The 25,658-nt window shown below is 41.1% G+C and overlaps 1 protein-coding gene across 4 annotated transcripts in view; it reads right to left on the bottom strand.

The window, feature by feature from the left end:
* Nucleotides 1-7,377: 7,377 nt before the first annotated feature.
* Nucleotides 7,378-25,658, bottom strand: part of LOC137108615 (rho GTPase-activating protein 6) — a 61,332-nt gene continuing 43,051 nt past the window's right edge. For all 4 annotated transcript variants that reach the window (XM_067493415.1, XM_067493416.1, XM_067493418.1 and 1 more), the window contains 13 exons: nt 25,434-25,593; nt 19,859-19,930; nt 17,624-17,763; nt 17,374-17,502; nt 17,093-17,288; nt 16,919-16,974; nt 14,996-15,146; nt 14,759-14,907; nt 11,802-11,981; nt 10,860-10,951; nt 10,506-10,756; nt 10,315-10,398; nt 7,378-9,917 (listed from right to left, as the gene is read on the bottom strand). In XM_067493415.1, coding sequence (XP_067349516.1) covers nt 9,346-9,917; nt 10,315-10,398; nt 10,506-10,756; nt 10,860-10,951; nt 11,802-11,981; nt 14,759-14,907; nt 14,996-15,146; nt 16,919-16,974; nt 17,093-17,288; nt 17,374-17,502; nt 17,624-17,763; nt 19,859-19,930; nt 25,434-25,593 — 2,232 coding nt within the window. In that variant the 3' untranslated portion in view covers nt 7,378-9,345. The remainder of the gene's footprint in view (nt 9,918-10,314; nt 10,399-10,505; nt 10,757-10,859; nt 10,952-11,801; nt 11,982-14,758; nt 14,908-14,995; nt 15,147-16,918; nt 16,975-17,092; nt 17,289-17,373; nt 17,503-17,623; nt 17,764-19,858; nt 19,931-25,433; nt 25,594-25,658) is intronic.

The following is a 25,658-nucleotide window of genomic DNA, read 5'->3' as shown; positions in this document are numbered from 1 at the left end:
GCCAGTCGTCCAAATAAACGGTCAGCTATGATGATGTGCCAGAGACCAACTACAGACAGCACCTCCTCACTATCACAGCTCTGCACACAGCATTGCCCTGAGGAGCATTCTACAGAAACCAGCTGGGAAAAAGTGCAGTTTGATGTTAAGTCCACAGAGATTTTCAATGGGTCCTTTTGGAGAATGTGTACTCAAGAAATCTGCAGAGAGAAAAGTAAAATAAAATGAAAATAATTCACAGCAGACCAAAAGAAAAAAAACAATGTAGGAACAGATGGAATCAAATGCATGAATCTCAGTGACACTGTAAGCATTTAAAACAGCAGCAAAAGTGCTTTTGGAAATTTGTGACAGTGCACAAGTGGCTCAGAGTAACTTAACTGAAATCTAAGCTCAGTCCTAAAGTGCAAAACTTATTTCTTCCAAATGAACCCAAACTAGAACCTTTTAAATTGTGAGGCTTTTTAAACGATGACACTCTCCTTCATTCACACCACTCGGCATTGCGCTAACTTGGCTTACTAATTTAACAGACTCTAAAGTGAACTCATCTGCAATTTATAATTCAAATGTTTTATTTAATTACTATCATTTATCCAAGTAAATTTATGAATGGCTGAACAAAATCTTTATTTCTTTTTCCCACATACAGTATATTCCACATACTGTTATGTACTGACGAGTGTACTGACACAGATTTATAGGATATGGACTTAGATTCCTCGAGGACGTCACATCTGGCAGTATATGTTTTTAAATGTTTTTATAAACATCTACTGTCTGCTTAAAGGCCATTGTTCACTATGCAAGGTGAAAGTAGGAGCTGAAACTATCCAAAAGAGGACAAATACTGTACAAATAAAAACTGAAAACTCAAAGTAGAAACAAAGTGACTTTTAGGTGGATGGTACAGTGACAAGATTAAGTTGAAATCACATTTGATTTTGTTACTCAGTGTTTTTATTTGATTTAAAATTGTTTCTGTATTTTAATCCACCCCACAGTCTTTTGCTGAACCTAATCCTGTTGTTTTTGTGCCTAAACCTAAGAACCACCAACACAATGACACATTTAGCTGGTTAGCAGTGCACAGAATAAAAAAGACGCCACACCAATAACATGTACATACATTGGGCTTAATACTCAATAAGCACCAACTAATCAAATACATTCAAATCCAATGTGTGACGAAGATCATAGTATGATCTTAAGTAAGTAGAAGTATTTAGAGCTCATTGCTATTTAACAAGGTCAAAAATTAAATTTCAGAGTCAGGAGTCAAATAATTTCCTACTCTCCTAGTATGTGATAAGCAAGCATTTTAGAAAGAAGCACTAGGCATCACGTTCCTCTTGACTGCAGGCTGTGTACGTGGTATTGGTGTTCAAGATATCAATCCGTTCTTCTGATTGTTGCAGCCTAACATGCCTGATTTTTAAAAAGTTAAAAAGTAATTTTGATGCATCTTGGAATGTTTTAAGATGTTTTCAATTCCCGCAGTTCACGTAGAATTCACAGGGGATTGGTTGAATTAATTGTTGTGATCGTAAGCGAGAGGGAGAAAGGTATGCATTCATTTAATAATTGTATTAATATTTACCTGATCACTGCATAAGTGATTGGTCCAATTAATTTTTTCAACTTATCTTTGTTGCAATGTCAAGCTGTTGTGTGTGTGTGTGTGTGTGTGTGTGTGTGTGTGTGTGTGTGTGTGTGTGTGTGTAGGTCACGTTCTTTACAAAATGAGACTACAGTTTCCAGCTCAGAAAACAATGAAGTTTGACCTTGTTAGAAATCCCGTTGAATGGAAATAACAAATTGACTGTGGCAATTTATCTGCCAGGGTTCTGTAACAGAACTGGGCCACGCTGTCAGTGGATTGGCTCATTAATTTCTACAAGTAGCTTCTGAGAAGGGTTGTGTGTGAGTGTGAGTGACAGAACATGTTTAGAGCATGTCTGTGCATCTCTGCTCCCGTCGGCAGATCAGTACATGTCATGGTTGCTTGGACAGTGCCCTCCTGTCACGTGGCTGAGGGATTCACACTCTCAATTTTTCAATAATCGGTTTTTGTTTCCTACCATTTCTCGGTTTGCTGTAACATTTCCATCATCCCTGTCATCTTCGTCCATGCTTTGGAAAGAAATTCAAAGATTTTAATCTTTTTGGGGTTTTGGATTTTTGTCAATTTACAGCAGTATTTTCCGTTTCTCTATTATGCTCTATTAGGTCTCATTCATATTCATGTTGCCTTTTGTTCATACAGTGTAAGTTAGCAGAACATGTCAAAAACTACAGCAGATGACTGGCTGCAAACCAAGGGCAAGTGGTGACATTTGTGCAATTACGGGAATAGAAATGGTTTAAGTGGATTCTCCAGGATTTTCAACATTCTGCATTTTCCTTTTGAACAAATCCCAGGGAAACCTCCAAACCAAAAACGAATTAGCTTGAATTTGCCACAGAGCTTCGCAATCAGTGTCAATCACACATACTCCAACCTGGAGTGGTACTTGTTAGTTCTCAAAAGCTACATCGAATTCACAGCTGAAATTAAAGCAGTTAGCCTTTTATTGAGGTGAAATTATGAGGAAGAGTATTAGCAACCAGTGAAGGCTACGTTCAGCATATAGGAAATAAAAGTACTTTTGTTTTTGGTCATTAAGAACATTTCAGAAAATCCTTCTGAGAACATGTGCAGTGGTGGTAAGTAATCAAAGCACAATGTATTTATTAATCCACCTGTCAGCACATAAATATATATTATTATTATTAAAAAAATTATACTTTTTATCTTTGTTATTATTTAATGTTGTCAAATTTTAAGAAATGTACTTAATCCTACTTGAGTAAAACTTTTGAAGTTGTATTTGACTAGTTAAATTATTTATTTATTTGTTTGCTATTTTACTTGAGTTTTGTTCGTGTACTTTTACCACCTCTGAACATTTGGGAGCATTCTCATATCTTTAACGTAATTTAGTTAAGTTTGCACATATAAAACCGCAGAAAAGAAAATACAGAAAAAAAAACAGAACTAATGGGACTGAAAAAGCAAAGAAGCCACAGGATTATACCATGGACCTCCTCAAACCTGTGAACAACAATAAATGGAATGAAACACAAGGTTTAAATTGGACACAAAAACATAGTTATGGTTAGATTTAGCCAGAAAAACAAGATTGTTAAGGTTAGAGGGAAAAAAATGAGATTTGGGTTAAAGTACACAACAATGGCTAAAGTAGAAACATTGAGTGAGTAGTAATAGCAAATGGGAAATGAACTGGTGTCTCTGAGTTTTCTCTCCAACCCATCCATCCAACACGGCCTCCTCCCAACAACGACTCTAACACCAGCTGTGGCACTCTCACCTCTAGATGTTACCCATTTTTAAACGTCCCTCTCGTAATAGCCGTGTCAGTAGATGGTAGGTGACCCACAGAACCATAACTATGCATGTGGCCACAGAAAAGGACCATTTAGTGGTATAATCAGAACAAATCAGCTGCATATTTACCACAATTATATATTTTGATTCTTTTTATTTTGAACTTTCTTTTCAATTGACAGGACAGTGAAGTCACGGGGATGGCTAACAATCGCACAACGGTAGAATGATATGATGCTCCCTCTTGATGCTGTTTGTTTTAATTTTCTCAGGCATGATGTGATTTATTCAACAGATTGGTTAGTTTCGCTCGGAAACCTCATTCAATTTTCCTAACTTTTCTATCTTCAGGCCAGTTTTTTGGACCGCAAGAAGCAACACGTGATGAGAGCGTACTGACTGTGCCTGCTAATGAGGACCTTGTGGGTAGGAATTCTTTTCAGGATGTGAGCGTGTGCGTGTGCGTGTGTGTGTGTTTGTGTGTGAGACCATGTGTTTCTGCATGTACAGGCAAAAGCAAAACTATTGTGCATACGTTAACCCAAATTGTGTTGCTCATAAAACATGTACTACACCTCCAAGGTCTCTCAGAAATGTGATAAAACAAACTCAAATCCACATTTTGTTTACTGCTACGCATGAATTCTTAACTTCCTCCAAGACTGGGGCCGAAATCTCAACACTGGCATTTGCAAGTGTCTCTGTGCGGATGAGTTTGTGCATACCTATTTGTGCATGTGTACTTTTCTGGCAAATTGTCTCTTAGCTTGGCCAACTGGATAGTGTTACTCCAGGCCAAGTCATTATCCATTGAAATAAAGCAGCTTTGTTTTGTTGTCATGGTCCACGAAATTCTATTTAAAATCAGGAACCCTTCCAGACGCCGACAAGAGTGGGGGACAAAAGAAAACAGAGAAGGCGCACTCGGAGAACAGTATGTGAAACAAACTCTGCCTTCACTGATTACAATTAATCAAAACCTCCTTGAGCAGAACACCACATGATCGTTTCAGACACCACTGACACACAGTGCACAGCAAACGCTTTAATTGGTGTGAAGGATGGGCACCGGGATGAGAGTGCGTTTCCTCGGATTGACAGGAGGAGAGCTAAGTGGAAAGTGGTAGCTAATAAAAATAAAAATAAAAAAAACGAAAAATGCATCTAACAGAGAGGTCTCTAGGTTGTTCTTATGGATGGAGTGTGTCTCTGATCTTCTGTGGTGCAACAAAACCTTCTGATTGTGTCCCAAAGTTCCCAGACTTTGCCAACTCTGGATTGGCTGCTAGCAGAATGGTTAAATTGACTTCATTCAGATTCCAACTACATTGCAATGAGAGAGAGCAAGTGTTCGTACTGCACATTGTCTCTATTTCAATTATTAGCTCTCTCCCATCTGTCAGTCACACACACTCTTAGTCCCCCCCTGCCCCCCCTCTCTCTCTCTTTCACACACACAAACACACACACACACACACACACACACACACACACACACACACACACACACACACACACACACACACACACACACATTTAGACGCCCAAATGTTCATTCATTACCTTTTCCAATATGTCTAATGGTCTGCTAGCAGTTAATTCCACTTCTCTGAGGGTGTGTAAGGTGATTTAATATGCTATCAGGCAGGGCTGAGGAGAATTGAAACCAAAAGCCATGAAATCTTTTTAATATCTCCTTTTTTCCTTTTCTTATTTTACTTTCCCACCTCCGCCACTCCCACCACCATTCCCTTTTCCCTTTCTCTCTCCATCCCAAAGGCATTAAACAGCTAATCTCACATTTATTTCTGTGCTTTTTAAATCTTTTTCAGCTTCAATTCATCACCTTCACAAACTCATTTTGTTAATTGGTTTGGAAGATGCACAATTAAAAAAGGAGAAGTATTTGCTCAACTGGCTGTGAGAGATACGACGTTTAAGGCTCTTGACAGACATCTAGTGGCACAACTGGGTCATTACACCCACTATATGTTGCTCATGCATGAACGAGCTGCCAAATAATCAAGAAAACACAAATATTAATGCAGTTGATAGTGTACTGGGCACGCAGCAGGCCACGGCTTCCAGATTCTAGTGTTTCCCTGCAGAAACATTGTATAATTCTTTCCACAAGAAGCTCCATTATTTGTTGGTTGTTGGTTATTTTATTAATACAGTCCTGCAAAAAGCAGGCTTCGGCACATCTACTGCTGATTTAGCATAAGCGTCATGCTCATCAAAACACTTTGTGGTTCATTTCATTCTCGCTGATCGTCAGGCCAAAAGATAAGAAGATAATAGTTTATCAGTTGTTTGTAATCATCTTCACCTCCAAAGAATTGTGGAATTGCTTTGGCCTCGTCCCTGCATATAAATTTTTCTGACTCATTTCACCTTTTTTCCATTGCTCACCAGATCACTGCTATTATTCTTTGCACCACTTCACTCGCAGACTTGTATTTTTCCAATGTAATAAGGGCTTTATGTACTATAGGCCGACCACTGTGGCCCACTCCATTGAGTGTCTGAAGGGGAGACTTTAAAACTGCTTTCTTATGCCTCACTTTGACATTTCCAGTCGGTTGACTTACTTTTTCTTTTTCTTCTTCTCTCAGACGTTGTGGCTCATGTTGCTTCAGTCACTGTTCTGCTGGGTGGTTTTGGACTGCAGCCTCCTATCTCCTAACAATCAGCAGTGCCTAAAGTATATGGCGCTTTGATCTTCCCTTGAACCCATGCAGAAGCAACATTTTGTGCCACCTCTTCATCTTGAAATGGTGGGGAATGTGTGTTTAAAATGGAAAAATTGAATTCAGCTGCAAAAATGTCATTAATTTTTCAAAATGAAAAAATACCTCTTTGGTGCATAATGAAAAACTTTGTGAAAAGTAATGTTTCATTTATCTTTTATGAACACAAAAACTGATTAGAGACTGCACTCTATGTGAGTAAGGAAGGAAGAGAGAGAGAGCTTGTGAATCCTTGAGTGGAAATTTACCTTGAGTAAACTGCACACACCACATAAGCAAAAAAAGTCCCAGGTTTTAGCGTCTTAAGCATTCAGGAGCACATGCAAGACTAAAATTGCTTAACTAAATGGGACCTTTTAAACTGGAAAAGCAATGGTGTTAGAAAGTATAACGAGAATGTCTAAAGAGTAGGGAATTGGGAAATAAGATTCCATAAACTCAAACTGCTCTTATGTGCAAACCACATAGTGATTTTACTGTCAGTGCTTTTTTTCAATGTAGAATCGTGATTTAGCCTGAAACTCCTAACATGGTACAGATGATGAATGGATGGATAACGATCCTACGCGTTAGTTATCTATACTGATTGCATCAAGTTTTGGACTCCACAAAACTCCAAAATGAAGCATAATGTCCAGTAGAGTTTTTGCCGGCCCACTATGATGTAATGCAATGTCACGAGCAAGGATCACACACTCAAATCTGATATGAAGACAACGTATCAAAAATGTAAATAGGAACTGTGATGGATGATGGAAAAGATATAGACTGGGCCGTAGTTTAATTAAGACACTTATGCAGTGAAGAACCGTGGGCCAGGACGTCTGTGATTTGGGGGAGGGCTTTGGGCAGGCTCAGCTATTGCTCTAGGTTGTACATAAAAAAAAAGTGAGAACGCTTTTAATAACTTCCACTATTTTTTATTTATTTATTTATTTTTTATCCTTTCGGCTTATCCCGTGAGTTCAGGGTCGCTACAGCGGACCATTGTCCGCATGTTGATTTGGCACAGTTTTTTTTACGCCCTTCCTGACACAACCCTCCCCAATTTCTACCGAGCTTGTGTCTGTATAATATTTTTTTCAATCGTATATAGCACACAGTGCTATGACATAATGCCCAGTAATGTTCTGTACTGTGTAATGTACGAATAATGGCTCAGGATTTTCTTGTGACAAACTCTTTCTATGTGTGCTGAAACACTGCCTTTGTCCAAATCACTGACTCCAACAGCAGGTGTAAACCTTATCATATTTAATTCCATTGCAGCATATTGATAATGACACACGGTACAAAAGCAATTACCTTGGCATTTCATTACAACTTGGACCCAGGAAACCCCACCGAATTAACAACAAATACAAAAACATGTAGCACTGAGTTCCTCTTTCATACTGATGTTGTCTTGGTTCAGAGACAGATAGACCATTTAATTTTTTTTCTTTTCCTTATTGAGTAAAAATTGTCATATTATATTTTTATATTACAACACTCAACAGAAAAAAGTACAAAATAATTCACACTTTTAAGAGCAAGACCAATGGCATGTGTATCTCCTCACAGAGATTTATACATTTTCACAAAAGGTGCATATAATGACAAAATCGGCTTCAAAATTGGAGGACAGATGGTTCCTATGGTAACGGTGAAGCGTGGGGAAGCAGCAGCTACAGCAACAGCAGTGCGCTAACACACATGCTTTGTCAATAGATGGAGCCACAACTCTTAGGATGATCCACTGTCCCACTTTAAGGAACTTAGAAGTGGCCAGAAAATAATAAACAATATTCTGCAGGAGGATGTCAAATTTAATAAAGTGTGTTTCCAAATGCAATGCTAAAGTCTCATATGAGAAAATATTACACCAGAAGTTGAGAAAATGTGAATTATTTGCCAGCAAATACCCACTTGAACGTGATGTTTGAGGAGGAGCTTGGACACTTTATTTTTAAATATATTCATATAAAAAAAGGGTGTGAAAACCAACTTTTTCAGCGCATCAATAACTAAGATAAGATGCATCCAACCTCTTAGACAAGTAATATGTCTGCACCCAGTGGGAGTATTCAGTCTAGCATGAGAGGTATAATAACATGGATCAGTCACATGTTTTTTTGCCCATACCATGAGCACACACTGACACACACTGACATTTAAAAACAAATCTACAAAGGCGTCATCGTAACGTTTGCTGGAGCATCATGATTTAGACACTTAATACATAGCTGTAAATATGATCCTGCACATTGCTGAATGAATTCATCTATGCTGAAATACCTGCCAGTGTCAACCACATCTGAATGAAATGAACACAAATGTACGATAAATATCATGAAGTTTAAAAAAAAAAAAACACAAGAGAGACTTTGGCACATTGTTCCTGCAGTGCAGCAGGTGGCGTGAGCACATACACAGTAAGCAAACTTCCAGCTAAGGGCTTTATCATTAGGTATTAAGCTTTTTGCCACAGTGAAGCATTTTACATTCAGTATTAAAGAAAGAAAACACCAACATCTGGACTGCCTGGTAAAGAGCTGACTTACTTTTAGGTAGACAAATTATACACTTCACATATTAATTTACATACTGTATATACTGTATAAGTATGTTTCTATATACAGCCAAATATAATCTGACGTTAAAAAGTAATTAAACATTTGATCTTGTGGCTGAACTACATTAACAGTACACACACACACACACACACACAGTCCACCTTTAGCAGCAATTACTAATGTTTACATCTTAGTGTCTAATGGTGAATAGTTTTTATAAAAGGTAAAAATGAGATTAAAATATATTAAACTAAAAAAAATTTGTTGCTTTCCAATCATTTTTAAGTGAGATATGAAGACTGAGCTCACTCGGAATAGAAATGTGGTCATGGGTTTTCTTTTGAGTTGTTTTTGAGGTATTTCTGGAGTTTTTTTTTTTTTTTTGAGACAAAGCATGTTGGATAGGAATAAACGCAAGTTTCCAACATCCTTACAAAACAAGAAATACTAGTGGCTCTTGGATGTATAAGGCAGCAGCTGCACACGTAAACAACAACACCAAGGCGCTAAGATGCAGGGGAAACTCAGAGGGTTCGTGTATAAGAGGAGATCCATGAAGGAAATAGAAGGCAGTCCAAGAGGGGGAAAATGAAGATGAAGAGAACTTTAGAGACATTGGTTGGCCAGCAGAGCGGAGTTCCCGGTGTCCAGATCACACCAGCGTCTCAGGCAGTGTGTCAGCATTGTCTGAGGACAGCAGTTCCCAGATCTGCCACCGATCCCTCTGCCATTCCTGCCACTCTGGGCTCTGCGGAATCATTTGAGCCTCTGTTGTTGAGGCTGAGTTACTCTGCTCCGCAGTGGGCCTCCCCAGCTGCACATACGGCCGCTGAGCCGGGTTGAGCTGTGGTGAACTTTGCGAACAAGCCAGTCGATGGTGGGGGTTATACGGGGGAGGAGAGCGGGCATCGTTAAGCGTAGCAGCGCCACCGTCGCCACTAAAGTTAGGGTTAACTCCATGTCTACTTGCTTGCTGGACGTCCTGTGTACTGTTGAGCTGTGATGTCACAGAGGAGTTGATGTTCATCTGCAGGCGTGTTTGCCCCTTCTCCACCTGGGGGCTGGCGCACACTCTGGTGACTCGGGGGTGGGGTCTGCACTCTGTCATGCTGGTTGGCGTCTGAGCCCCGTGTAGCGTTGTCTGCTGCCTGCCATCGCCGTGAGGTCCGTCGAGACCTTCCTGTGAGCTGCGGGAGCTTCCCTCTGACATGTTTCCATGGGAACCTAAAAACCATCAGTGAAATCTATTAGAGTTTAATCAATAACAAAGGCTGTAGTTACCAGTAGGAGGTGCTTGGCGCATGCATGTATTTAAAACCTCCTTCAGAATTATTTGTGTTGGCCTAAGTATTGCAATATTTGCACAATTTGGCAGCAGGCATCAAACAACATTTACACTTTTACTCATAAAGTGATGCATCATCACAAAAGTAGTGCAGCTTAATCCTGCATCAAAGAACTGCTGGTTTTCTGTCATCTATGCTCAATAATTAGGTGAATACATTCAATGACAGACTTGCAGACGAAAGTGTGATTTCAAAGGCTTTTATCACCAACACCACATATCAGGCACATAGTTCCCCTGCACATTAATTAGTAGCACTGATTTCAAACTGTCTACCTGTGTGTGCCTGGTCCTTGAGTGCTGGTTTCAGAGTGCTGTGCCACGTCCCCCAAATGTTAACATGCTCCTCTGATATAGTGTCTGATGGAAGCAAAAACACATGTAGTATGAACAGACTTTCTTTTGCATACGCAGCCAGTATTTTGTATTTTGGTGAAATTCCAATGTGTAAACATTGTGCAGCCCACCTTTGGTACCCCAAACCTCAGCTCCGGGCTCCCGGTTCCAGCCCGCCACCTGCCCAACCAGGGTGTACTGCTCTGGAACACGAAAAAGCTGCTCGCTGCCTGGGCTTCCTGGTTCTCCTCTCCGCTCACTCAGGACCGGGGAGTTGTTGTCATAAGGGGACAATTCACCGCTGGACACTTTGTTGGAGTCGCTGGAGGAACGGCGCTCGCTCAGCGTGAAGGGCTCCTCTGGCTGCAACAGGTCGGGACTCCTGTGGGGTGGAAAAAATGCTGATGAAAAAGGAAAGAAACTGAAATATAAGCACAACATTGCCTACTGTTGTGTGTGTGTTTGTGTGTGTGTATGTCACTCACTGGGATGCTTTTCTCCTCAGAAGGTAGTCCACTACATCTGGATCGGTCTCCAATAGACTCATCAAAACCTCATTTTGTAGATCAGGAGGCACCTACAACAACAACAACTTGAGTGAGATGCATGACGAAATCTACTAAATAGATTATGTATCACAGAGTAGAAAGTTGACATGTTTCCTTTTTAAATTATTCCAAAGGTCAGACACAGACAAAGCTTAAAACAACTATCAGATATCACTCATAGAACTTGAGCTTTCTACAAATCTGCTTTTACTCGCAGAAACTAAGCAAGTCAGTTAAATTTCACTGTATGCAATTAATAGCTCTTCATTTGGCTTGTTGCAAGACTGTAAGGCGGTGGCAGGTTACAAAACATTACGGCTTAAGGTTTCAGGGCTGAAATGACCAGAGGTGGGTGGCTGCACCGTTTGAAAAACCCGGGGAACAGAAATGGACGAAAGCAACTGATGAGGCGGTAATTCGTGTGAAATCATGACCCCTTCTGGCACAACGTGGAGGATTTCATACCCAAATATTCAGCTTTTATTATGAAAAAGAGTTCAAGTATCTAGGTGAAAAGTTCACGATGTTCATATCAGCTAACAGAAAAATTTTTACTCTTGTTGCATTTGTTCCCAAGAAGTTTATTTCTTAAGCAAAAAACACTTATCCATGTGTCATCTCTTACACTTTGCCTTATTTCTCACTTATTGTGTGTTTTTCCATCTCTTCTTTTTCTCTACTAAACCAGGCAGAGTCCTGTTGTTAACTAAAACACAACGAGACTGTCTGCTAAGCCAGGAGGGATTGTCTTACTTTAAGTCTGCAGGAATGTAGGCGGGAGAGTGTGCATGAGTGAGCTGTTTGTGTAGAAGGGGGCAGATGAATAGATGCAGGACTGAAGGGTGAAAGCTACAAACACCTGCAAGTTCAAACACTGACCATGAAGAGGCTCTGGTAGCAGGCGATCATCCTCTGCAGCACAGCGATGACGGCCGTGCTCTCCTCGGCCCTGGCCGAGCTCTGGACGGTGAACTCCTTGTCTGAGCTCTTCTGCTTGTGGAGCAGGTTGGGGCCAAAGATGGTGGCCAGGTTTAAAGACGTCATCTTGTTTCCTGTGAACTGTAATTAGAACAAAATGGCCCATTTTGAGACAAGACTTAATAGGCTGTGCAAACGTGTGGTTACCATGACTCCTGACTTCGAGCTGGGCTGTTACTCTGATGATCTGGGAGGTTGAGGTGGGGCCAAAATTGTGTAAGGCCTTAAAAGTAATACCACTAATTTTTAAATCTGGCCTTTTTTTTAAATATTGTTTGTAGAATATATTTCATAGTAGTACAAACCATAATTTAATATGGAGAGATGCAGTCAAAGGCTTCTGAGACCCAGGCTCAATGGAAATCCAGGTAACAATGAAGAGCATGGCTCATTCTTCTAACCCATAACAGGAGGCCAATTATTCCTGCTTGGCTGGTAAAGTTTGTAGCTTTTTGTACAGGCCTTAACACCGAGGCAACGGTCGGCTGTTGGTCAGGTGGACGATGACCATTCTGCAGCATGTTTGCACTAGTTGGACTCCAGTTGTGGCATTTTTGCTGATTCAGCAGGTTGAATCCTCAGCTTTGCCTTCGCCTCTTTGTGTTGAGTTCAAGTGCCACTTGATGGGCCAGAAAAGTGACATGAGGTGAAGCAAGAGCTGGAATTGTCAACACTAGTCCTTTGATGTCAATCGGCTTGGTGTGTTTCTGCACCAATTGAGCAGGGTGATTTAGAGTCAGCTACTGCTAACTTGGTTTCCAATCATGTAAAAAATAGATTACAAAGAATTGCAATGTGGCAAAACAATGGATGAGTTGTTTGAGCTGCTGCAAAGATGGGTAGGAATACAGTGTTTCACAGAAAATAACAGAGCAAAAGGGACTTGAGCTGTTTCTCAAAGTTCAGCTGGAAATCAAAAACCTAGGTTTCTGGAAACCAATATTGAGGCCAGTGAACCTAAATGCTTGTGGCCATGGCCAGGAGGTTTTGTTGTGATTTAACTAAAGCGATGTTTGAAACACCCAGACAATTATCTAATGGATGATGCCAAGATTTGAAAGTTCAAACATTTGCATAAAATCCCTGTTTAACGCTCAGATGTGTGAGCTGCGTTTTATTATGAAATCACAGATGTCACGGGTGATTTTACAAAGATCAAGATGAACCCATTTAGTAATTTAGCCCTTAAACACACACAAAAAAGATCTTTAAACGTCACTGCAAACAATCCGTGAGTGATCTGAAGACATCCATTGTCAGTTTTTTCATTTGGTTTTTTACCAGACTGAACACATAATCTAGAGATTTGTGAAAATATGTGTTAGTAATAGACCTATTGAGCCCTTCTTTGAGGAGTCATCAGGAAATGACCTCATGTTTTGCTGTGATTTCACGCTCTTTGGAGACACTTCCTCTCCTCCCTCCTTTCCTCCCTCACTCATCATCTCTCCCCTATCTCCTCCAGTTCCCCCCATCCTCTGGCTTTCCTTTCATGTTGATTTTCTCACTCGTCCATTCTCCGGATTTCTTGCCTCCTCTTCCGTCTCTGTTCTGAGCCAAAGATGGATAATGGATGGAATAACTGGGTTTTCTAAAAAGGTTTCTGCTTGAATCTGGTCGTGCTAAAACAACAACAAAAGCTACGGCCATGTGAAAGTTTAAACAACTATTCTTTTATGTGATAAATTCCTTTTTTTGTTTCTTTCCCAGTTTCCCCTCCCAGTCCCAAAAGAGAAACAGGATCCAAAAGCTGCCAGAAGTGTTGATTCGTTGTTCTACATTGAATGTGAAATTCTCTGACTTCCTCTCACAATCTCCCATGCAGATACTGGAGCCATAAAGTCGTGAAGAGGGAAAAAAAACACACACACACACACAAACACACACACGTCAAAGCAGACTCCATGCTTCTCATTCACACATACAGTACAGTACATACATCCATTGTACAAAGTGGTGACAAATTAAAACTCCAAACACACACACATACATACACATATGCATAAATGGCTCTAGGATCTGGGAATTACAGACCAAAGAGATACGGAAAGAACAGGTTATCATGATGTTGCTTCCTCTTTCCTGATCTCAGCTCCCTCTCTGTTTACTATCAAAGCCCTTTATTTTGAAAAGCATGGGGAGAATGCCAGCTAATTGCTGGAACATACAATTCAAAAGGTGGCATTAGGTGGCTTCCTGAAGATGTTGGATGGTTTTTCAACCAAAGATTGGCCACTAAATCACAAGGATTCTTAGTATCTACTCTATGGCACAATACTGGAATATAATCATTCCAATATGATTACAACCTTACAAAATTGATTTTACTTCGTCATCATTCTAAGCTGCCCTGGCGGGATATTTTTCAAGTTCAATACCCTCATGCGAGCTCCTTTTGTTGTTTGAGAAAGGTAGAGAAAGACTGACTTCATTTAGATTGGCCCAACTTACAGTGGGAATTTGTTCCCTGGCAATTTAGGCTTCTTTCCTTCAAGCAACAAAAAAGCTGAATGACTGCAGCCTCACAGAGGTCAGCTCAGGACTAAATGGAGCTATTTACACCATGACGGATGTGATAATCAACCGGAGGCTCTTTAGCAATCTTACATCAACGCTCGCACTGTTACAGGCTTGACAGGCACAGAGAAATGTGTGTACATACCAACCACGCAAACTGATTCCTATCACTTCGCTGGCAATTTCCTCCCAGTGAGTTGGAAATAGAAGGCAAACAAATTGCTAGTGACCTGCCCTGAGGCTTTTGCACACATCTAAAAGTTGATGTTTTGGACATTGTTATTTTCATTCATAGCTGCTTAATTCATGGATTTGATTCATTCCTGTTGAGAAAAACTCACCTCCTGTCCTTCTTTGTCTTGCCGGACGTGGGCATGGTCAGCCACGGTGGACAGAAACTCCAAAAGGCGATGGAGCGTATCACTGTTGCATGCTGGGAGTAGGTAGACCAGCAGCTGAGTAACAATCCGCTGCTCATCTGGGTCTAACACTGCAACACAGAGATCACGACGGCTTGGAGTGAAAAGGAGAAAGGAGAATAAAGGTGAGAGGGAAAAAAAATATATGTTGAAGCTTACATGTGGTGTTGATGAAGGCCGTATAAAGCTCCTTGGTGAGGAGAGGGTCGGGCATGTCTCTGAGGAACTCCTTCAGCAGAGCAGCTACATCATGAACGCTGTGGTCCTCATCCAGCTGGACGTCAACACCGCGATCAAACTCCTCGCGTAGCTGAAGGAGGGCAAACAACAAACGAGATGGCGAAGGAGAAAGAGAGGAAAGAGGGTTAAAAACATCATACCAATGGACAAGTTACGCACACACCCACACGGACTCACTTCCTGCTGGTCCTCCAAGTCACCTGGTAGACTCTGCAAGTAAACTAGTTTTACCAGTATGGCTCCTAATCTTAGACATCTGACCTTTGGTTGACTTCCAGAAAAATAGTATATCTACTGTTGGTCATGGTCATAGTGAGTGTAATAAAATCTTTTTTGACGGTAAGCTGGCGATGGTGACGATAAGAACTATTGTTGCACAAATACACAGATGATTAAATACATAAGTTCATTTAGTGAGTTTTGAAAAAAGAAAAGGTTTTATATAAAATATAATACAGAGGTACAGTGATTTATCTGACCACACAAGCGCACAACTTTTTTTGTGTTTATTTGAGCAAATATGTGTATTAATAGCAAAAATGTTTTTGTTTTTTTTCCTTTTTTTAAAAGCTGTTATACAAGAGGCATTTTCTTGTATGTGTTTTAAAGAATACAGCAGATTAATCTACTAAAAAAAAAACACTTTACAGGCTAAAATAAAACTAAATTTGCCTATGAAGAAGTAAAAGGCAAATAAAACAATGAGAAAAAAACCTTCATTCACTGTGTGTATTTGTACATGTGGGCCACGCCATCTGTTCTTAAAGGGGAGGTTCTGTTCTGAGATCAGATTTCACCTTCACTAGCTTCTCTCCATTGGCTTCCCATAAAATCTAGAATAGACCCTGCTTCTTACATATAAAGCTCTGAATGGTCAGGCTCCATCATATATAAAAGACCTCATAGCACCATATCATCCCAGTAGACCACTTCAATCTCAGAATGCAGGCCTACTTGTGGTTCCCAGATTTTCCAAAGGTAGAATGGGAGGCAGAGCCTTTAGCTATCAAGCTCCTCTCCTGTGGAACCAGCTCCCAGTTCAGATTCAGATAGCAGTCACCCTCTCTACTTTTAAGTCTAGGCTTAAAACCTTCCTCTTTAATAAAGCTTATAGTTAGTTATAGTCATGCTACTAAGGCTTAGACTGCTGGGGGACCCACCCCCCGATGCACTGATCTCCTTTCCTCCTCTTGTCCCTCTCTCCTCTCCTCTCACCCCACAATTGTCACTGCATGACATTAACTTTGTGTCTTCTTTCTCTTGTAGCTGTCCTTCTCTGTCTCCCTCTCTCTGTCCCTTTCTGCAAGTGTCCCCAGATTTGGAGCTGTGTTTCCAGTGTGCAGCTACTGGTCCTACAAACCCGCCCGATGTTTTGTTGTTGCTTTTTTTTGCTCTTTTCTTTTCTCTCTCCAGTTTCCACTAACCCCAACCGGTCAAGTCTGATGGCCGCTTACCCCGACTCTTCCGTTAAAGGGAGTTTTTCATCTCCACTGTTGTCTAATTTTTGGATTTTCTCTATACATCTTTATAGTTTTGATTTTATTCTGTAAAGTGCCTTGAGATGACTTTGTTGTGAATTGGCGCCATATAAATAAAGTTGAATTTAATTTAATTGCTTGTTGCTGTTGCCTTTCGTGGATGGAAACGTGTGTGAGAGAAGCAAAATTGTCTTTGTTTGTTTATGGGGAACTCTGTATGGTTTTGGCTGTTTTATGTATGTGGGTGCAAATGATGCACAATAAAATATTACGAAATGGTGCTTCTGTGTAAGACACAAGGGCTTGTTGAAAGACTTTGGTGTGAAATTGCAACCCCGATGAGGAGAAATGCAAGACCGCCCACCTGTCGCACTCTCTTCTTGGAGCTTCCCACTCTAAAGATCCCCACAGTCTGCAAACCTGAGTAGAAATGGAAAGAAAACTCTTTCACTAAAGTATGATGTAGCCATCTGTAGTACCCATTCCAAAGACTCTATATACTTATATGATGACTACTGTAGTAGAGCAAGCTGCTCACCGTATTTCTCGATGTGCTGGCAGCAGCTGTCCACCACCCGGGGGACCTGGCGGTAAATGGGATTGAGGCTCAGCCTTTTATCCCGTTGCTTCTCCTTTTTGCTTGGTGGCTCTGCTGGCAGAGAGAGCTGTAGAGCCTCGAGCAAGCGTGACTGGTTGTCATCCAGGTCTGTGATGGAATCCACCGACATTCCTCCCTGGAGGATAATCATGCATTTCAAACAAATTCAGCTGGATAAAACACAAAAACCTGGTTACTGGAACTATATTATTGAGTCTCACCCTCCTGCGTGCTCGTGGTGCAGCTTCAGGGGTGTTGGGTGATGTCGACTCATTTGCTGTCTCTGACGTGGAACTCAGTGAGGAGTTACTGCTGGATAACTCCTTATTGGATGGCCGCTTGGTAGCAAACTGCAAAACACAAGAACGAAAAGCAAACATTTGCATTCAGCCTTTTCTTGCTACACAACAAATGGAACAATTTGCACAGAAAAAATATCCCCAAGAATATGGATATAATGACTTTTGAGACCTGTAAGATGGACGAGACCAGGTCAGAGGAGTCCTTGTGCTCCTGATGGTCCTGGCGATAGCTGTCCTGACGCTGCCTGTGCGCTCTGTCATTAGTAATGACCTGGGATAGGGCTATACTGAAAGCCTGGGGTACGCATTCTGTAAAGGATACGGAGATAAGGTGGAAACAGGAGGGTGGAGGAGGAAACAGAAAAGAAAGGGGATGACAGCAAAAATAGAAAAAGAAACGGAAGTTTGTTCTAAATGAACTAAACAATAAAAGCAAACTCTTTTTTTTTTTTGACTTTGTGAACATGCAACAGAAACTTCAAACACATCTCTAATTAAAATCTTGGTGGAGCTTGCCTCTTACACACCCGTGATAAAAGCACCACAACACATGTTTACGATGACAGTTAAAGCTTTTACGCTACTATAAGTAAGTGCTACAGCTGTTTTCCAAAATAAGACATCACAGAAAAAAGTCTGCCATTGAATAACCACTAATTCTAGTGCCTCTGACCGAAATAACACAACTGTGACGACTCTCACCCACAATCCCTGTCATGTTCTTAGTGTATGTCACATTTACAAGCTGCTCAGGATTGACACAGATGTAAATATCCGCTTGCTCTTATTACTTTTTTCCATTCACCCTAATTTTAAAGTCCACCCAGAGGCAAAGTGAAGTTGGCAGAGACATCTTGAGTTTAAGCTAAATTTCAATCAGCAATTTGCAAATTTGTGTTGCCCTGCTGCTGATGGACTTGACAGTATTCAAAAGAATCACTGCAGAAAGAAATTATGCCATATAGGCTAAATGTGCAAGTATCTCCTAAAGAATGAGCCAGCAGCTAAGAGAAACCAGTCCAGCTGTTGGGAAAGAGTGTGCGTCTGTGTGAAGAAAAGAGGCTCGGGACGACAGAGAAAGAGAAGGCGAAACAACCACAAGTCGAGGCTTGTGGTTCATGGACAACATGACCACTAACACTGTGACACAACAAATTTGCTCTGCAGACTGCTACAGTGGTAATTGGGCTTATTTAACCCACACGTTCACAAACTCACACACACAAGCATGTGCAAGTACACAGTTTGGATCACATAATGTACAGAGCTTTGCCAGCATAATGCACCGCACTTCACAGTGTGTGCATTGCCAGACCACATGTAGCAAGCCTTGTCAGATTCCATATATCTACATTTTCCAAACCGAGAGCCAAAAGTGTTAAGTATTCCTTATGCACGTGCATTTAATCGTGTTTATATTAGTTGGATTTCTTCTTGGTCCATGCATGAAGCCTCCCACTCCCTCCATATCTTTTACACAAGACAATAAACATGACTCAATCTGGTAAGAAAGTTAAACTTAGGATCCATTTAAGTAGTTTAGACTATCAGTCCCATTGTGTAGTGGATAGGAAAACCCACATACACTCAGTTTTTACCATGAGCTCAAAGCATGTGTTCACAAATAAATTTTTGGGACTAAATGTGATGGGTAACCTGCCAATGTATCTACAGCTACAGTTGACACAGCTGTTGCCAAAGATTCTTAGTTCTGATTGGCCGAGGCATGTGCATTATTTTAAGACTGCACAGCTGGGAGATAGCATCATCATTCACTCAGACATCCACAGCTGTTTCCCCCACTTGCTGCAGCATTAGTACAAAGACACTGAGTTCTATTTTATTAGTATGTTTTTCCCAAGTAACAATAAAATGCAAAATGTTTATGCTGTTCTTTAAAGATTTTGTTTGTTTTTTTATTCACAGGATCTACAAAAATTATCAAGACATATCATCACATACACACTTGTATTGTATTATAGGTATAACGGTTCATTGGTGAAGCTCTGCACACACTGAATCCTACACTTCCCATGATGCAACCTTAGAAAAAACTGAATGACATCACGATAGTATCATCAGGGTTCATTTTTCACACACACTATTTTCATTCTTGCTGTACGTAAACCTTCACAAACTATGGCAGCAGATATGAAAAGAAAACAAGTTTGTGCATATCACTTTTGTATGAAAACCAAACTGCCAAACCCAGTGAACAAAAACTCCTCGTCCACCTGCCTGATGGATGGAGACCAGAGACTGGTCCTTTACCTAACTGGCATGGAGTGGTGCTAAAGAAAGACTGAAACAAGGGGAGAGAGACTGAGAGAGAGAGAGAGAGAGAGAGAAAGAAAACCATGTGAACTGGCAAAATGTCAGTCTCTTTTAAAATAACTCTGCATACCTTTGTCTTTACTCTTCTCTTTTGCTAGAGAGTCCAACTTCCTCCTCAGTGACTTTTTCCTCTTCTCTCCATCTGCACCAAAAGAAAGGGGGGGAAAAAAACAAGAAAATAAATTCTCTGAAAGCAATGGTCTCTATATCTGCTTCATCTAATCTGACTTATTATATCTAATAAGCTTATGTCAGGAATGCAGACACAAATTAACTACAGGGGAAAAGCTGTCTATGAACCTAAATCCATTTAACTGAACTGTCGGACAGCGTTGGCTACGGTATTAGTCAGCAGAAAAGATACCTGTCAAAACATACTGAATCACTTACATTGTTTATCTACACCGGCGAGTTAGGTTTAGGATTTTGTTACTTTAGATACTGGAAAATATTGTACTTTGCAAAGCCATACAAAGCACAATGTATACACCTTTGGCAGGATTTGCCTTGAAAAAAGATCTAAATATCATTATTACATAACCTAGATGACCTAACAATATTAGATAGGAGAAAACTAGAGAAAATTGTTTAAAAGATATAAAAGAATTATGTTGTCCCCCACTATGGGACATAGTACAACAGAGATGTCATTTTGTGTGTGCGTGCATGAGTGTTTTACATGCACGTTTTGGACTGGAGTCTTACAAAAGGAGGTAAGCTGCTCTCTCAGCTGTCAACATGATGAATGATTCCTGAATGTGCTGATTAATGACCAGGAAAAGCTGGAAACCATGACACACGCACCTTTAAAGTCTTACAAACTTTGTCTCATGCCAGGATGTTGGTTTGTGGAAACCTCAGCAATTTTAAAATCTATCATTTGGTCACGCTGCTGTTTGGATTTGGGAACCAAAACCAAACAGTATACATCAAGTCATTACAGAGAGAATCTTGATCTGCTGGTTTAGCAACCTGAATTTGAACCCCAGATGTTCCTGTCAGCTGTGTCAAATTAGTCACTTATGAGGCACAGGAAATTTTATCCAGCTCCCACAATACACCAGCCTCTCAGCACCCAAGCTCAGCGGGACATGACGTGAAATTTCATTGTTTATGGGAGAAAAATAGGTGCAAATCAGTGAGTGTGAAATAGAAGGACAAAGAAAGCAGATGTGATGGAGCGTGAGGGTGAGGACAAATAAAGGGAGAAGCAGAGATAGGAAATGGTTTGGATTTTTGACAGATGGCTCCCGAAGCTGTACGGAAATCCCCCAAACCTCCAAACTGCCCCGATGCAGCTCCCAACAAGTTGTGAAATGTTTGATGAAGGTTTGCTGCTTTTCTGTCGCATCACACCTTCATCCCATCCCTGTGCATTCTTCAAAAAAACTAGAAACATGACCCCTGGCCCTCGGATAAATATGAGAAACAGCAGGGCTGAAAAGTGTTTGTGTCAAAATTGCATTCACACACACACTCACACCCAGAGACACAGACACATACACACACTCTTACACAAGAGTTGAAATACTCCCCTTGCTAGCACATGGTGGCTGTCGGGAGCTCTGGAATTCATAAGCAACACAGACAAGTACGTATTAAATCATGGTGGGGAGAGGTTTAACCTTCGGCTGGAATGCAAGGCCCTGAATAATCCACTAGCTGCACTGTACCGCTGCTATGGCAGCCACCCCACTACTTTACAATGCAGTGATGACATGATGCACTCACTGTGCATAATGTGCACCTGTGCAGTAGAAAGTCCCAGGAAAATCCAGATTAAGAACTTAGATCTGTTTTGCTGTACTTTCTCACTATTACAATAACATTATATGCACCCAAAAAACTGCAATTGCAAATCTTGTAGTGCAAGAAACAAGTGTTGTCCAGATTATCTGAACTAACGTTTCCCAACCTGAGGATTCAGCTGAGAAATCTGTAAGGCCATGGAATTCTTAACTTTCTCAGGCCTCCAAGAACAATTCAAGTAAATAAATCTGAGTGGGAAAAATTTTTTGGCTAACTGATCACAACTAGAAGATATGCACCCCATGACAAGAAGCCATAAATAGACATGAATTTGTCACAAAGCAAAAGCGGTTGGCAGTGAATCATGTGAGTGCACCAAATCTGTGGCTACAAACAACTACCACAATTATGTAAACTAAACCGAGAAATCATGGTGTGGTCTTTATGAACAACATTTTACTGTTACCCTACTACCCTTCTTTACATTTACAGATAAGTTTGCCATTTTCTCATCGAGTTGTTTTCTTTTTAGCAATACGCTTGTGTTTCCAGGTTACAGCTTTTATGGTAAAGGATTAGAGCCGATTTTAAGTTTTCAAGATTCAAACAGCTTTATTGTTCCAACAGGGCAAGTCAACCAAGGCAATAAACAAGTCCAAACTATTGATCAATAAGTACAAAAGAACCCAGCTGGTGAAGTAAACATAAATGAAATTAAAAAAAAAAAATGAAATAAAAACAACACTTTTTGTCCATTTTGACCATTCAGCTCCCCTCCTTTTTACAGAAGGGGGATGAGTTGAACAGTTTAATGGCCACTGGGAGAAAGGATCTCCTGTGGTTTTCTATGGAGCACTTGACTGTGATCAGTCTCTGGGTGAAAGTGCTCCTCTGTGCAGCCAGCATGCAGTGGAGTGGGTGGGAGGGATTGTCCAGGATTGAAACGAGTTTGGACAATACTCTCCTCTCAGCCACAACATGCAGAGGGTCCAGCTTCTCCCCCAGAACAGAACCAGCCGCCCTTATTAGTTTTTCCAGTCTGTTACTGCCTGCCACCTTCATATTGCTGCCCCAGCAGACCACAGCATAGAAGATGGAGCTGGCTACCACGGACTCATAAACATCTGCCGTTGAAAGGACCTTAGTTTCCTTAGAAAATGCAGCCTTATCCATCTTTTCCTTTATTGATGCTGCATTAACTGACTAGTCCAGTTCATTGTCCAGATGGACACCCAGGTATTTGTATTCCAAAACTACTCCCACCTCCTATCTCCATATGTAGAGAGGATTGACAGGAGTCCCTGACTTCCTAAACTCCACCATAGGTTCCTTTGTTTTACTGATGTTGAGCTGGAGATTATTGTGCTCACATCAGTTAACAAAACTGTCAACCATTGATCGATACTCCATGATATCTCCACCCTGGATACATGCAACACCTGCATCACAAAGCTTCTGAAGGTGGCAGGACTCTGAGTTGTCAGAGGTACACAGGGTGAAATGAAAGGGACATTGACACTGTGACCTGCAGCACAGGTGCTTCCCAAGGCACAGTTCTGAAAAAAGTTAGTCCAAGGTACTCCAAAATCCAGGCAACAATGGAGTTTTCAACGAGCATGTTCTTTAATTTCTCCCCCAGCAGAACAGACTGCATTGTGTTAAAAGCACTGGAGAAGTCAAAGAACATAATCCTTACAGACCCCCCAGACTTGTCCAGGTGGGTGTAGATGTGTTGTAGCACGTGGGTGAGAGCATGAAGGGGTCTAGAGATGGTTTCACCAATGGTCCAGGACCAGTCTCTCCAAGACATTAATTATGTGGGAGGTTAGAGCCACATGTCTGTAGTCACTGGGGACACTGGGGCGGGACACTTTCGGTACTGGCATCAGGCATGATGTTTTCTATCCCACAGGCACCCCCTCCAGCTGCAGGCTCAGTACCCTGGGCCTGACATCAGGGCAGCCTTTGTGGGGTGAAGCCTGCATAGCTCTCTCCTCACCTGCTATGCTGAAATTATCATTTCTGCAGAGACAGGTGTTCGGGTTATGTAGGGGTGGTGAGATGTGGGCACCTGTGGTGAAGCTCCTTGGATATGAGGCACATCATATCTATTGAAATGGTGTTAAGACCATTAGCTCTATCCATACTCCCTTCTGTCTTCTGGCTGCTGGTCTTATATCCAGTCATGCTTTTCATGCCACTGCTCTGGTATCTTTCTGTTGGAGCCTCAGTTCGAGCTTCTTCCTGTAAGCCTCCTTCCCCTGTTTGATCTTTACAGCTGTCTCTGGACCTGCTTCATTGCTTGTCACCTGAACGCTGCCTTCTTCTCATTCAGGATGATTTTAATGTCTTTGGTGACCCATGGCTTGTTGCTTGGGGAGCAGCGGACAGGTTTTGTTAGTATACAGATGTCAACACAAAAGTTGTTGTAATGTCGTCACCTCTTCCAATCAGTGGTCTCAAAACATCCCTGCAGGGCATATGTGGCCCCCTCGGGGGGGGGGGGGGGGGCAGGCTGCATTTGAACCAGGAGTTTGTACACAGGTAGAAGGTTTCCTTAATATACTCACTTTTTTCTTACTTTAAAGTCAGAAACGCTTTAAAGTTTAAAGAGTAAACCCAAATTTATGCTTATGTATTAGTATTGCTTGCTTCTCTGAACTAGTTATAGTTTAGCCGCATTAGCATTTTCTTCTGCTTGATTAGTATATATTAGAGCTTTATCACTCATGTGATTTTATAATAGTGAGCACCTGTGGTGGGCAGAGCATAGCAGAGCAGAGAGGATGATGTCTGAGTAAGGCAGAGGCTTATGCTACCTCTAGGTTAAAGGGCAGCTTTACTGATTTTCAACTTACTTACTATGGTTCTTTTTTGGGTAGATGCATATACTTACATGTCAATGCTGTTTTTCTCTATATTAAAATATAGAGAACTCCTTCAGATGACATCATCAGGAGGAGTTTTTCAGTTCAGATGATGTCATCTGGAGGATGACCAAACCTACAAGCTCATTAATGTTTTCATCCAGCTATCACTATTTGAACTGAACATTCCTCCTGATGATGTCATCTGGTGGAGTATGTATATATGTCATCTATATCATCTATCTATAAATTGTGATACATGTGGACATTTTTAGCATGGGTGGACCTAGAGGTACACAAGCTTTTAATTTCAGCAGTTTCACTGGTCTGTCTGGATACATTTGTCTAATGTTGTAATTTTCCAAACCCTTAGCCAGTTAATGATGTGGTTTAAAAGACCAAAAAAAACAGTTTTCTGGCTTCATGCTAGGACCACACAGACAAATGTGCAGCCTGTTTTTGAACATCTAGGAATTTTTAAATGCGTGTAAAGTCCATAGTGCCTGCACTCAGCCGTGGCAGAAAGGTAGTCATATGTAATTAAGAGGATGGGGGGTCTACAGAAACCATGTCAGACAGGAAGCACCCGATCTTAATAAATTGGAGTCTACATCTGAATTTATGTGTTGTCACAACTTCCCCAAACAGAGGCCATACATGACTTCCTGTAAGTACACTTGGGATGACTTGAGGATGTGGTCAGGGGCCAGAGCGTCGGTGTCACGTAATGGGACGCTTAGCAAAGTGTCAGTAACTGTAGCAGTAACTGCTTACACAGCAACTCTGGGCCAAGAATATCAAATGGCTAGAGCATACCACTTTCCGGCATCAATAACGGAAGTGTGTTTCAGCAGTTAACAGACATAAGTGTCCTGGTCTTAAAAAAGCCTGATGTTATATGAGATGTATCGAAGCAGTAAATCCCACCCACTCACAGCTCACAAACATAAAGTAACATTGTTTAATTCATGTCCTGTGAGGACATTGAGTAAAAATACACAACATACACGTTCTGTTGCAACCCCGCACCTTTTGGCATGGTGATCTGACATCCCAGGTCATAGTCCTGATGTAAACGGTTGTAGGCCACTTCCTGCAGCCTGGCCCTCTCTAGCTCCGACAGGCTCTGGATGGCAACGGGTGTCAGGCGCACGCTCCGCCCTGACAGGCTGCTCCAGGTGAAATCACCCTGAGGGTAAACAAAGGTCAACACGAAGAGTGAGATAAGGCTTAGGACATGAAGATGAATGTAGA

The sequence above is a fragment of the Channa argus genome, chromosome 23 (assembly GCF_033026475.1).
Source record: "Channa argus isolate prfri chromosome 23, Channa argus male v1.0, whole genome shotgun sequence".
Classification (NCBI taxonomy): Eukaryota; Metazoa; Chordata; class Actinopteri; order Anabantiformes; family Channidae; genus Channa; species Channa argus.
Note: the sequence above shows the minus strand (reverse complement) of the source record. Positions and strands in the feature narration are given on the sequence as shown.